Genomic DNA, 13,160 nt, shown 5'->3' on the forward strand with positions numbered 1-13,160 from the left:
AATTCGCCCAGCATTGTATTACAAAGTTGAATTGATTTTGGCAAAACTATTGAAAATAATAAATAAACTTATAAGCACATCCAAATGATGCGTTGTTTTCTATGATATTTTATCTAACTATCTTACTAATGGCTACTCAGTTTACAGATTTCTCTTTATATGTCAATAATACAGAAATACGTAATGGAGACACGTAAAACTGGAGGGAATCTTTTTGATATTTTCAAGACGGGAATAATCCCAGAAGTTTTTCGATATGTCCCAGTTTTTCTCGCTATTTCTTCCGAAGTTCCTCTCAACTTTTCTCCAATAGTTTTTTTGTCCGATTTTTTTCCCAGGGAATTTATTACATAATATTTCGTAAGTTATCCCAAATGGCATTGCAAGAAAAACGGTTGGAAACATCCCTGTGAAATCTACGAGAGCAACTTTTTTGACTGCTCAAAAGTACACCCTGAGGAATTTCGGGACAATTTTCGGTAGGGGTTCTGGAAAGAACACTGGTAGTAATCCCGAGGAAATTTCTAAGAGAAATCTTGGGAACAACTACGAGGATTAACCTAGAAAACCTCTGAAAGAAATCTGGGGAAGAACTCAGGAAAAATATCAGCAATAGCTCCAACTTTACTCCCAAAAGGAATTCCGAAAAAAGCTCCAGAAGAAATCTTGCGAGAAAATGCAGGATATTTCTTAAAAAACTCTTAGGGACATCCCGGAAGCAACACCAAAAGGAATCTTCTGAGGAGAAACTTCAAGAAATATCTCAAATGAAAGCTGAAGACAAATCCCGAAGGCCCGAGAAACTCCTGTACAGATCAAGAGAAACTCTTCACAAATTCACGATTATTCACCACTTTCTCCTTAATATGCAGCAAAATTATGTTCTCTCCGATTCAGTTTTCTATCTTTTTTCTCGTGAAAGTTGTTGCTGTGTGGTCAAACTTTTTCCACAAGAGGAAACGCACAAACCTATATAAGTGGTTTGTGCGTTTATTCTTGTGGAAAGTAGAATTAATGAAAATGACGTCGGCAACCGTGTCCGAGCACAGAAATAGTGTAATAGTTGAAGTGCTTCAATAATCCATCTTTGAAAACAACCAACCAAAAACCACCAAACGATTTATACTGCACTAGTTTATGAAGATTTGCAGTTGTTTTTGTAGAGAGAATCAGCTACGAATTAAGCGGATTCACAAGAATATTTTGGTCATTAGCATATAATGGGGTTAGAAGCAAAGGGATGTAAGTGACAAAAACTAAACAATGATACAATGCTGATGTCTACTGAAAAAAAAACTTGTAATAAGGCAACGAAATGTTGCTAATTGACAAATTGAGAGATGAAATTTTGTGATCGCGATTCGCAAGACCGGCGCTTCAACCAATTGAGCCACAGAACAAGTAATGTTCCTCCGGAAAGCCAAGCTGACTCCGAAGCCACACCTTGAACACCCCTTTTTTACACACCCATCTCTTTCGGCTTAGATGCCACTCTACAACACACTCGCGTTTGTGCCCATTACCTACAAGTGAGAGCGAAGCATACTAATTCGAAACCAGCAAAACAAATTGCTTCGTGGCTAGGTATGCGGAGTGCGAGAGTAGGTCTCGGTTAAAAAAAAAAAACTCCATGTTAGCTTGGAACAAGCGCACCAAATTATACAAATTTCAGCATTCTCTAGATGAAATTGTTGTCTTACATTTAGTGCTGAAAATGCCATTCCGACATATCTAAATTCAACCACTTACAGCTAATTTTAAAAGCTGTCACATTTGCCTTAAATATTCAAAAACAGCGGTGACTTTTTTGTAGAACTGGTCTAGCTGCATAAGTTTTTCATATACCGTATACCGGGATACCATTGATCAGCGGTGCAACATTGATCGGCTTGACCGACTTCATGAAATGTTCAAACAAACATTTTTATTTGAATCAGTTTCTGCTCACTGTATTTCGTAATCTGTTATTATTTGGCTTTTAAAAAACTTGGAATTCATGAAAATTGAATCTCATAAGCATTGAAATAAATCGATTTTTACTTAAGGACAAACGTCTTGAAATCCCGCTTCAACAGTGCATCAAAATTTCAGACGCACAAATCTCAAAAAGCAAGCTTCAAACAACAATGCATTCTATTATTCTGTTCTTGCTCACTTGTAATGAGGTTAAAATGAGAAGCTCAGGTGCTCTGCTTTTTTTACGAAGAGATTTGTGCCCTCAAAGTCGTGAGTAGGTGCCAAAGTCGGCCATTGTGGCGGCCATTTTGGGATACTAACAAGTCTGTCCTTAACTGTGTTTCGCAACGCTATGGGATAAATTGTAAAACATTCATGCTTGGTATGAATACTATGTACATTATTGGGTTAGAAATCACTGTATAACTTCAATATGACATCCTAGAGTTGGATTTGATAAACGAAACTTTTATACATGTGCTTTTTTTTTCAAAGTGATTCCTTAATCCATTGCCTACCTTTAGGCGTTATTCGCGGTTTACACCGTGTCCAATAAGTTCTCATACAAAATCAAATTGAATGCATTTCTCATCTGTAATTAGGATTTTCAAAGTAAGTTTATTTATTGAAAGGCCAACTAACATTGATCAAATACAGCATATGTTTTGGAATTAATTGTCCTTTATCCTTCTCTGCTGATCGCTTATGTGTCGTAAGTCGATTTCAGCTGGCACGCACGCCATTTCATTGGTATTTCGTCTCATTTAAACGGGTAAAGGTTTTAGGTTGAAACAAATTAGGTTCCTGTCCTCACCATTGCACAATGGTCCGAGGACCAACATTAAGTGGAAAAAATTAATAACTCAAAAACCATCCAAGATAGAGTCTTCATGTCTTCTAGACATTTGCTCGTGAGTCCAAGCCGCGTTATATGCAAAAGTGTCCTAAACGCCAAATCTTAAAATACTTCATATTTCAGCACCTTTTGACTATGACCGCATTTTAGGCATCAAATTCACGAAAAATGACATCCATAATGTCCGAGTTCAACATCTACTCGTGTTTCAAGATCACTTATCTTAAACATTCGAGTAGCGATGAACTCAATGTTGTCTTTTTTGTTTTGTTTTGTTCCTTTGTGTAAGTGAGCAAAAATATAAAACAAATTCCCTATAGTTTTTCGATTTCGTAATTCATCAGATATATGCATCTGGTGATCGCATGCAAATTTTAAATTGAATTGTGGACCGTCCAGTTTTATATGTTTGACATATATTATGAAAGGCCTTTGATCCTAGGATAGGATGCGACACGTAGTCAGTCAATTTCGTCAACGATCAAAATCAAGTGCTGCCACTTTTCTTTATTCCAAATCTTTAAAACTATTTAACTTTAACGATTGAAGTTTTGATGCATATTTCGCACCGTAAAGCACTATTTGCAATTGCAATAGCGTAACATTATGGATGTCATTTTTCGTGAATTTGATGCCTAAAATACGGTCATAGTCAAATCACATTTAAAACGCAAAACAAAAAAACACCCTCTCCAAAATTTGTTAAAATGCAGTTTTTGTCATACTAGATCCGGTGGTGGGAGAAAATTAAAGATTCACTTGCGCCTTTTTCAAATGTTACGCTACAAAAATTGGCTTAAAAAAGTACAAAAATACTTATATCTTTTGATAGAAACATCGTACAGCTTTGATGTCTTCTGACGAAATGTGTATTTTGGCAATATGTACAATTGCTCTGAACATAGTAGGCTTTAAAAAATGATAGTTTTTGACATATGACAAAAAACCGATTTCGGACTTTTTATTTCTTCAATAAGTTATATCTCTTCAGATTGAAGAGATAGAAAAAACTGCTCTTCGAAAAAGTTGTCGGGGTTTTTACCTTCTTCAACTTTGCAGAACATTTTATTTCGATATCTTTTCAAATAAAAAAGTTAGGTGCTGAAATATGAAGTATTTTAAGATTTGGCGTTTAGGACACTTTTGCATATAACGCGGCTTGGACTCACGAGCAAATGTCTAGAAGACATGAAGACTCTATCTTGGATGGTTTTTGAGTTATTAATTTTTTCCACTTAATGTTGGTCCTCGGACCATTGTGCATTGCTAGTAGCAACTATGACCAGAAGAGAAAAAATATAACATTCTGTATTGGTGAAGTACGAAGCCATTTTATGCTGTACAAAATAAAACGTAAATTAAACAAAAATGTACGTCTATCTGTTTTAATGAAATTTGTTGTGTTAAAGAAGCATGGCTGCATATTATCTTATTGATTCACATTATTCTCACTTCTAAAACATGCTTGTGTTCCTATTGTAGTAAATTTTGTTCAAAATTTACGTTTTATGATGATAAACATTAATATAACGGTCATTTTCAAGGAAATCAGCCCAAGTAGAGCTTACTAGGAAATTTCTTACCATATCATCACTAAAATTGCTTAAATTTAACCTTAGTATATCCATTTGGTACAATACTGGGGATAAAAACTCAAAATTTAACCTTATGGACTCTATTTAGCTACCGTAGAATGAAAAACTTTTCGAACATTTTTCTTGCGTGCCGGAGCAAACGGATTTCAGAAAACGGAAGTGTACAACTAGGCTTCTAAAAACAAACGAAAAATGTCGTTATTCTAAACCGTATGCTTTATTGGATCAGTATTATGTGGCCCTTCAATACATGCATTCACTTTGAAAATATGAATAACAGATGTGAAATAAAATTAAAATTTCTAAATTTGTATTTTGTATGAGAACTTATTGGACACGGTGTAGAGGATTTTAATCCTAAAATAACTCAAAAAGTACATAACTTGTAAGAATTTGGATAACATTTTTTTAAATCAGAGACCCCAAATTTGGTAGGTAAGGGTGTTTTCAACAAAAAACAAACATTGATCACTGACATGATCAATGTTACCCCAAATCAACAAAATCAAAAATTCGATCAAAAGCCTATTTTAACATGTTTTAAAGTTTCACAATACTTTTTCGAGTACCTTAACGCATACTCAGAGGGTCAGTACTTGTTTCTGAAAATATAAAACTTGCAACGTTTGCTTTAACAAGAGAATTATTCAAGAAAAATTAATAATTTGCGCAGTGGCCGGTCTTTTGGGCACTTTTAGCTATAACTCAGTTAATTCCAAACCAATTGACTTGAAATTTTGTACACGGCTTTCAAAAAATTGTGTCAATTGGTTCAAAAGTGGCTTAGTTATAGCAGAAAAGTACCCAAAATAAGAGCCCTGCCGAGATGCTTCCACTTCCTTATCGTCAAAAATTACACTGAAATCACGCGAAAATGAAGACGTATCTTGGAAACCCCATGGGAATAGGACACACTCTCGCAACAGTCGCGAATTCTTTATTGCACTTCAAAACCTAACCTCAAAATGTTCGACAGTTCGACTTGACAGATGTAACATGAGCGAAAAGAGGATGGCAACAAGGTTAGTAAAGTAGAGGATATTTTTTGTCTTTATCTTGCTTGTGCGTGATCCATCAAGTGACCTGAGAATTGTCAAATATTTTTAAGACTGGATTGATTGTTCATAAACCACGTAGATTTTTTAGGTTCTAGACAATGTCTACGCTTCATACAAATTTTCAAATTTTTGTGTGGACTAAAGTCTTCGAGGGGGGAAGGGCCCGAGCAAAGTCCAGTAACAAAATGATAGCAAATCGAAAACACGATTTGTAATCCTTAGCAAATTTATATCACATTTTGATATCAGTTTGTTTTGATAAAATTTGATTTCAAATTCCGATTTCATTTTGCTGTTATTATTATAAATATTAAAGTTTTTTTTCAGAACTTCTCGGCAATCTAGTATACTACATTTAATGATATACCATCAGTGCATTTATCATATTGGATATAGGTTTCCTTATTATTCGCCAAAAACTCTTCTTTAAATAATTTTATTTTTTTGGTCTACGTGGTTTATGAACGCTAAATCGTTAGGTAAGAGCAATATATTGAACGCCAAGATCAGTTCAATTCAATAAAGCAAAGATCAATTGGCAAGCACTTTTCGAGGTTGAAGTTGCGGAAGTCGTTTTATCAGTCGTTTTATCAGTCGTTTTACAATTCGGCCGGCCATATTCAAAACAATTAAAAACGCTTAAGCGGACCGAAGAAAACGCGTGACAGTTTTGAAAACACAGTCGCTCGCTCGCATATCCTGCAACGATCTCCTCTCAGATTTCTATTGGCGATTAAAAGTAGAGGTTATGTCGTGAAAATTTGGAAGTTTGAATGGGAAATACCAGTTCGCCATGAGTTTAATCATCAATTTTTTGGTAAATTTATCGATAAAATGAATTTTTCTAACCCGATCCCACATTAAATTTTATCTGGAACGACTCAATCACTAAAATACGAAATGGGATTTCACAAAACTTAACCTCAGGCCAATTTGTGTCAACATTTTAAAAGTCATTGGGTTAAAAACATTGTGAAAAAATAATTTGATAATAATACTTCCTTGACATTATCTTTGTTCCATATACAAATATGGTACAATATTTAAAAACGCGTATTATGCAATGCATGGTAAACAAACGCAAACACCAAAGCTAAATATATGACGAAAGTGTCCTTATTTCTAAATGAGGTTCAAAGGTGCAGACAGGAAAAGTGTCAGTAAAGAACACGCAACCAAACTTATAATACAGATGTTTATTTTAATACATACTTATTACCTCATCGTCAGTATTCATGGCGATACTAAGGAAGAATTTGACGTAACCCAATTTAAGAGTTTTGCTGTGGAACCTATCATGTAAATATTGCAAGTTTGATAGCAGTTAAGAATTAATGGCTGTCTCCAACATGTAAACCCACTCACGAGATCACAAACCGCCCCCTTTGAAAGGCTACCCCTGCCAAAATAAGAGCTTAACCGTCAACTTGAGGAGATAGCTAACTTACAGAGAGAACGTAAATAATAGCCCAGACGATGGCGCGTGGTAGAACTTGTTTCGTTTGGTGAGGCCCACACTTTTCGAAACTTGAGCAGCGAAAGACCATTCTGGGCGACCGCCAGACGAACGTGAAGTCATAGTCATCTTGAACGACTGCAGCAGAACAGGGGTGGATAAGCCTTAAGTAGTTTAGGAGCTGAATTTTTGATACTTCATTTCTCGATTTACTCAATGAAACCCACATATTCTGCATAGTTAGATTAGTAGTTGAAAGCTATTTTAATTTGATCGAGTTGTTCCAACAAAATAAACTGCTATTTTGTTTTTTTCTGTTTTTATTGAACTTATACCACTTTTCGAGCCCTCTAGGCCAAATACCTCTTCGATTGCGTGTAATGATTTTATGTATCTTTTAATTCTGCCCTCTAATGTTTGTCCTTTGATAGATATACATATTTCCACTACTACTTGCAGTCTTATTAGTGTCGGATATTCACTGCAAAATTCACAAACTCCAGGTGCAAGTTCGATGAAAATTTTCGCATATAAATTGCCACAAGAGAGGTGGGTCACGGAAGGAGTAAAGTTACCATCGATTTCATTTGTTTCAAACTGTTTTATATTTATGGCCTGAACAAACTCACAATTTGTTTGAGTTTACCTTAAACATTTTTGGTTTTACCATATTTTTTCTGCATTCATCTCTGTTATTTTCCTATCTTACTGTCTATCCCATTTTCATTATTTGGTGGAATCACTCCGATCCACCGCAAACACTCTTCTCTATGATCATGAGCCCATTTTTTCTTTCAAGTACATAAATTTTCTATTTCTCTTGTTTCAATTTCCAGAGAGCATAAAAAACATCAGTGCAAAGAGCGCAACATCGCATCGCGCGCGCCTCTCGCTGCTAGCTAATCCAAGCTCATCGGTGTTGCTGAATCGCGTCTTACCGCCCCGTGCAGGAGTGCAGCAGAGGAGTTGTAGGAGGGGAACCTGCATCTCCGTTAGGAGGTTAGTGCAGCACGGCGCGGCACTGCGCTAGAGAGTCAGTCAGTCTTGCTTGCCCGAGTGAGTCGTCCGTTGGTTGTGGCACTAAACTTCTGAGAATGTTCAATTATAGACGATGTGTGACAGCAGCAGCCAGTCATCAACGGCAGCATTGCCGGCAGTAGTGTGGTAGCAGCCTCAGTTAGTGCCGACCGCAGCAAAGTCATCCAGCAGCAGACGTTAGCTCCTCTGGAGATCTTGGTTGGAGGAACATCAGGCCCACGCCTTCAGTTCAGGTGGAATCAGGGAGTGTGGATTTCTAGTGGAAGTGTGGAGAAAATAAGAAAAAAAGAATTCCCTGAAGAGGACACAGTTGGCGAGCTGTCAAATTCGCTGGGGGATTTCCGTGTTCATAATTTATGTTTCGAGAGTGTAGTCTAAAAGTGCATCAGCAGCAGCAGCAGTTTGTTCAAATTGGAGTCTAACAACTAGCATTGTGTGATAAAATTGGATCGAATGAAGTGTGAAAAAAATTGATTAGTGGCGAAATAGTTGAATAGTGGCGATTCAAGTGCGCAAAGAAGAGCGCCCGAACGTGATTTTTTTTGGGTCTCTTTCCGTCTGTTTTCCCCCAATCGAGCGAGAATTGTGCCTCGGTCGGTTACGGTTTCGTGAATCGAGGCACTTGGCCGGCGAAAAGTGGGCCGATAAATTTGGGATCGTTTTCTTCTCGGGAACGTGATTGCTGAGGCTGCGTGGTGGTGAAAGAAGTACAACTACTGTGTGAAGTGCGCGGTTCTGCATTTAGGGCAGACAAGAGAGAAGGTACAGATTATTTGAATCGGTGCCAAATCTTCGTGGATACGTACGTACATAGTTGCTTTAGCTATTGGTGGTAGAGAGATAGAGTGTTGTTCGTTCATAGTCGCTAATCAACGCATCCAGGAAGCAAGCACGGCGGCAGGAAAAGGGAACTGGCTTCTATCCGGAGTCCCCGAGCGGAATATGGATAGAAGTGTAGACTCCATTGGTAGTTGTTCACTCGATGTAGACGCCGATTCGACGGACTTTTCAGGTGAGTGGAGTGAGTTTAATGCATTACTGTGCAATTATGGCTGGAAAGTCCAATTTGTCACTATGCTTTCTTACCAATTAGATGTCTCTCTTATACACAGCCAATTTTGTTTGAAAATTAAACACAATTAGCAATCATGGATCGTTGACAAATTCGAAATCAACATTTAATTAGGTATATCAATTAGCATGCAATGCTCACATTAATCGGAATGTGTCGCATCAATGGGATACCTATGTAAATAAATTTATGGTAGATTTGTCTCAGGATTCTTACTGATTTAATCAATTCAATTTTCGTTAAATCTGTAATAAATTCTGTCTTCAGAGTGTCTAGACCTGGAAAACCGGGAATCCTCAGGGAATTTTATTTAACAGGGAACACCCTGGACTACTCAGGGATTATCGTGAATATTCATGGAAATTTTGCACCGAAAAAAGCGAGCACCGGGAAAAATTGCACCGAAAAAAACGCGAACGAAGCGAACCTTAGTACTTCTTCATCTACTCAGAAATAGAGTCAACAGAGTTTACAACATCGTGGGTATGAAGAAAAAGGTTTCGATTATGTAGTTGGAGTTTCTTTGGAAATACCTCTTGAAATTCCTTCTAGGGGGTTTTCTACAAGATTCCTTTCCGTATTTTTTCACGTCGTTTGTCTTGGTAGGTATTCCTTTTTGAATTCCTACCAGAGATTCTTCCGGATGCCGCCGTCTATCACCGATTGCGAGAGAGTTCGTGAGGCAATATCAGGCTGGATTTATGGGTGAACGCACTACAACGGACCAGATATTCGCCATCCGCCAGGTGTTGCAGAAATGCCGCGAATACAACGTGCCCACACATCACTTTCATCGATTTCAAATCGGCGTATGATACAATCGATCGAGAACAGCTATGGCAGATTATGCACGAATACGGATTCCCGGATAAACTGATACGATTGATCAAGGCGACGATGGATCGAGTGATGTGCGTAGTTCGAGTATCAGGGAGACTCTCGAGTCCCTTCGAATCCCGCAGGGGGTTACGGCAAGGATGGTCTTTCATGCTTGCTGTTCAACATTGTTTTAGAGGGTGTAATTAAGAGCAGTGCCGGATTTAGGCTTCGGGGGGCCCGGGGCAAACTTTATAGAGTAGGCCCCCAAAAGCAAGATTTCAAAGGTGTAAACCATATATTAATTTTTTGTTAATGTTGTGTTAATCGTATTTTTTTTATTTTTTTTACTGTTTTTTGCGATTGCAACATTTTACGAATACTTCAAGACTTAGACTGAAAAAAGTTAGGTCTTTAGGAAGCAACTGTAGCAATAAATTCTCGAAAACGTCGATGAAACCCAAAATATAGATATGTAAAACAACTGCTCCGAGATGTTCTTGGAAGCCAGGTTTCCAGAACTGATCCGAACTTCCTAAGCATCTCCTGGAATAATTACCATATCTTTCCCATAAAAACATCTGTCCTCAACGAACTGAGGCAGATGGGTATTGAGCAGGTGTTTCCAGAATATAGTCGTATAATCAACAGAAGCATGCACAATAATTGCCAAATAAGTGATTGAGTTGTTAAACTATTAATGAGATGACATTTCTATTGATGCACAAATATCGTTTAATTTACTCTAAAATAGAAATCTTTGGTTTTGTTAAGAAACGTTTTCAATTGTTTTACAGAACTCAATAAAAACTTTCAAGAGGGCTTAGGGTAACTCGTGTACATTCAAAATTAACAAGAAACATTTTTTTATCCAATTGATGTTGTATTGATATTGTATACCTCTCTGGGGAAACAATTGAATCGTTTAGTTGTTGTTTTTTTTTTTAATTTCAATTGGATGGACAAAATTGTTTTGCATTTATGAATAAATTGACAAAACAGTTTTATGGTTTTAGAATGGCAGCTCATATCGAAAAAATATCCCATAGAAACTGTAAACCCACTTTACAAATAATGCCAATGCACCAAAAATCATGAGGTTTAGGATTTCGATTTATTCTCAAGTCAAATTTCAGATTATGAAATAATCTCGATACTTTTGGTAACCCAATTACAACTACTCCAGAACAACTGCATTTTAAATAAGTTCATTGAACAAAATATATATAGTGCTACGGGATTCTTGGGGGGCCCCCTCAATCGGGGGGCCCGGGGCAATTGCCCCCATTGCCCCCCCCCTTAAATCCGGGCCTGATTAAGAGAGCAAGGATAAACACGAGTGGAACGATTTTCAAGAAGTCCGTTCAGCTGCTTGGTTTCGCTGATGATATTGATATTATTGCTTGTAAATTTGAGACGATGGCGGAAGCCTGCAACCGACTATAGAGTGAAGCCAGGCGAATCGGATTAGTCATTAATGTGTCGAAGACAAAATACATGATGGCAAAGGGCTCCAGGGAGGAATCACCGTGCCTGCCACCCCGAATTTATATCGACGGTGATGAAATCGAGGCGGTTGAAGAATTCGTGTACTTGGGCTCACCGGTAACCGCCGACAACAAAACCAGCAGAGAAATTCAGAGGCGCATTGTGGCAGGAAATCGTGCTTACTAAGAGCAACATACGAAGTGTTGCATAGAGTTTCTCCTTGGATTTCTACAGAAGTTTCAGCTAGCATATTTTCCAAAGGCCCGGGACTCCTTGTTGATCCTGAGATGTCTCTCAGAGTCTTTCAGGATCTATTCTAGTCTATCTCCTAAAAGTTTTTGGGGAGTCTTCTGGGATTTCTACAGGAGCTACTGCTGATATTTCTCATGGAGCTCCGTGATTTTTTTTTCGGATATTTTGCAAGGCTTGTGCTTGTAGTTGATCATCTAATTTCTTGCAGTGATCAATCTCAGATTATGTTTTACAGATTTTTTCGGGATTTTTCCCAGAACTCTTTCCGGAATCTCGACCAGAGATTATCCCGAGATTCTGGATGCTCATTTTAGAGATTTCTTTATCAATTGCTCCCGGAGTTCTTGTAGGATTTTTTTCAAAGACTTTCTCCAAATGTCTCCTGGGATAACTTACGAGAATTCTTGTAAGAAATTCCCGGACAAATATCTGAAGGAATATTGATCAAATTTTGCGAAAAACTCTCGAGAGTAATTTTGAAAGAAATCCCGAGAGAAACTGAGACATTTCAGATAAAAAGTTCTGGAACTAACCCCAGGAGGAAATATTAAGGAAATTCTGAAAACCTCTAAAGGAAATCCCGGAAGATACTACATGTGAAATCCCGCAAGGAAATATCAGGAAACTGTCGCTGGAAGAAATCCCTGGAAAAAATTCTGCAAAAATCCCGAGAGAAACTGTTGAAAAACTGTTCCGGAACCAAAGAGATATTCCTGGAAGAACTATGGAAAATGTTTTGAAAGATCTCCGGGAGGAATCCAGTGAAAAACACTGAAAGAAGTCCGGGGGGTATATACTCTACCAGAGGCCTTGTGAAAAATCTCTAAAATCGTCGAAAATCTGGGAAGGAACTATTTTTTAAAGCAAATACGTAAGAACATCGAAAAACTGGAGAAAGCCAGAAAAGAAAAACCTTTGAAAACTTCAAGGAAAAATGCTGCGAGAAACTGAAAATGAATTGACCAGCGAAACAAAAAATAGCTCTTGGTCTATCTCAAGAGCAAATTTACAAACGGTCACTGAATCCGGATCCGGGCTCAGATTTGCTCCAGCACGTCACAATTTTGAGCTATACCTCTATTTATAGGGTAAACTAGACGATTGCACATGCAATCCCCCAAAAGTTGCATGCAAGTTTACTTACTAACATAGTTTTGTTTTGTGTGTAAGGACAACTTCTTTTGTGCTCCTTTTGGAGATTCCTCCAAGAAATCTTAGAGAGCGCTCCAAATTTCACCTGAGAATTAAATTGTTCTTCATGGTATTCCACCAGGAATTCCTTCTGGGATCCATCCAAGATGTCTTCTGAGGATTCTTTCAGGAATTCCTTCTGGATTCCTTGCTAGGAGAGACTCTTTCAGAAGGTCCTTCAGAGTTTTCCATCAGCAATTCCATCTGAGAATTTCTCCGCGAATGCCTTCTGTGAATTACTCCACATTCCTCTATGGCTTTTTTTTTCTAGGGATTTTTCCCAGGAATTCATTCGGAAAGGATTATTTCAGGAATTTGATCTAGAGATTTTTCCAGAAACTCCGTCAGAATTCTCAGGAAAAAAAATTGCATTTCGAAAAGA

The 13,160-nt window shown here is 37.7% G+C and overlaps 1 protein-coding gene across 1 annotated transcript in view; it reads left to right on the forward strand.

The window, feature by feature from the left end:
- Positions 1–7,733: 7,733 nt before the first annotated feature.
- LOC115258883 (serine-rich adhesin for platelets) overlaps positions 7,734–13,160 on the forward strand; it is an 84,892-nt gene continuing 79,465 nt past the window's right edge. The window contains exon 1 of the mRNA XM_029859323.2: positions 7,734–8,971. Coding sequence (XP_029715183.2) covers positions 8,902–8,971 — 70 coding nt within the window. The 5' untranslated portion in view covers positions 7,734–8,901. The remainder of the gene's footprint in view (positions 8,972–13,160) is intronic.

The sequence above is a fragment of the Aedes albopictus genome, chromosome 2 (genome assembly GCF_035046485.1).
Source record: "Aedes albopictus strain Foshan chromosome 2, AalbF5, whole genome shotgun sequence".
NCBI lineage: Eukaryota > Metazoa > Arthropoda > Insecta > Diptera > Culicidae > Aedes > Aedes albopictus.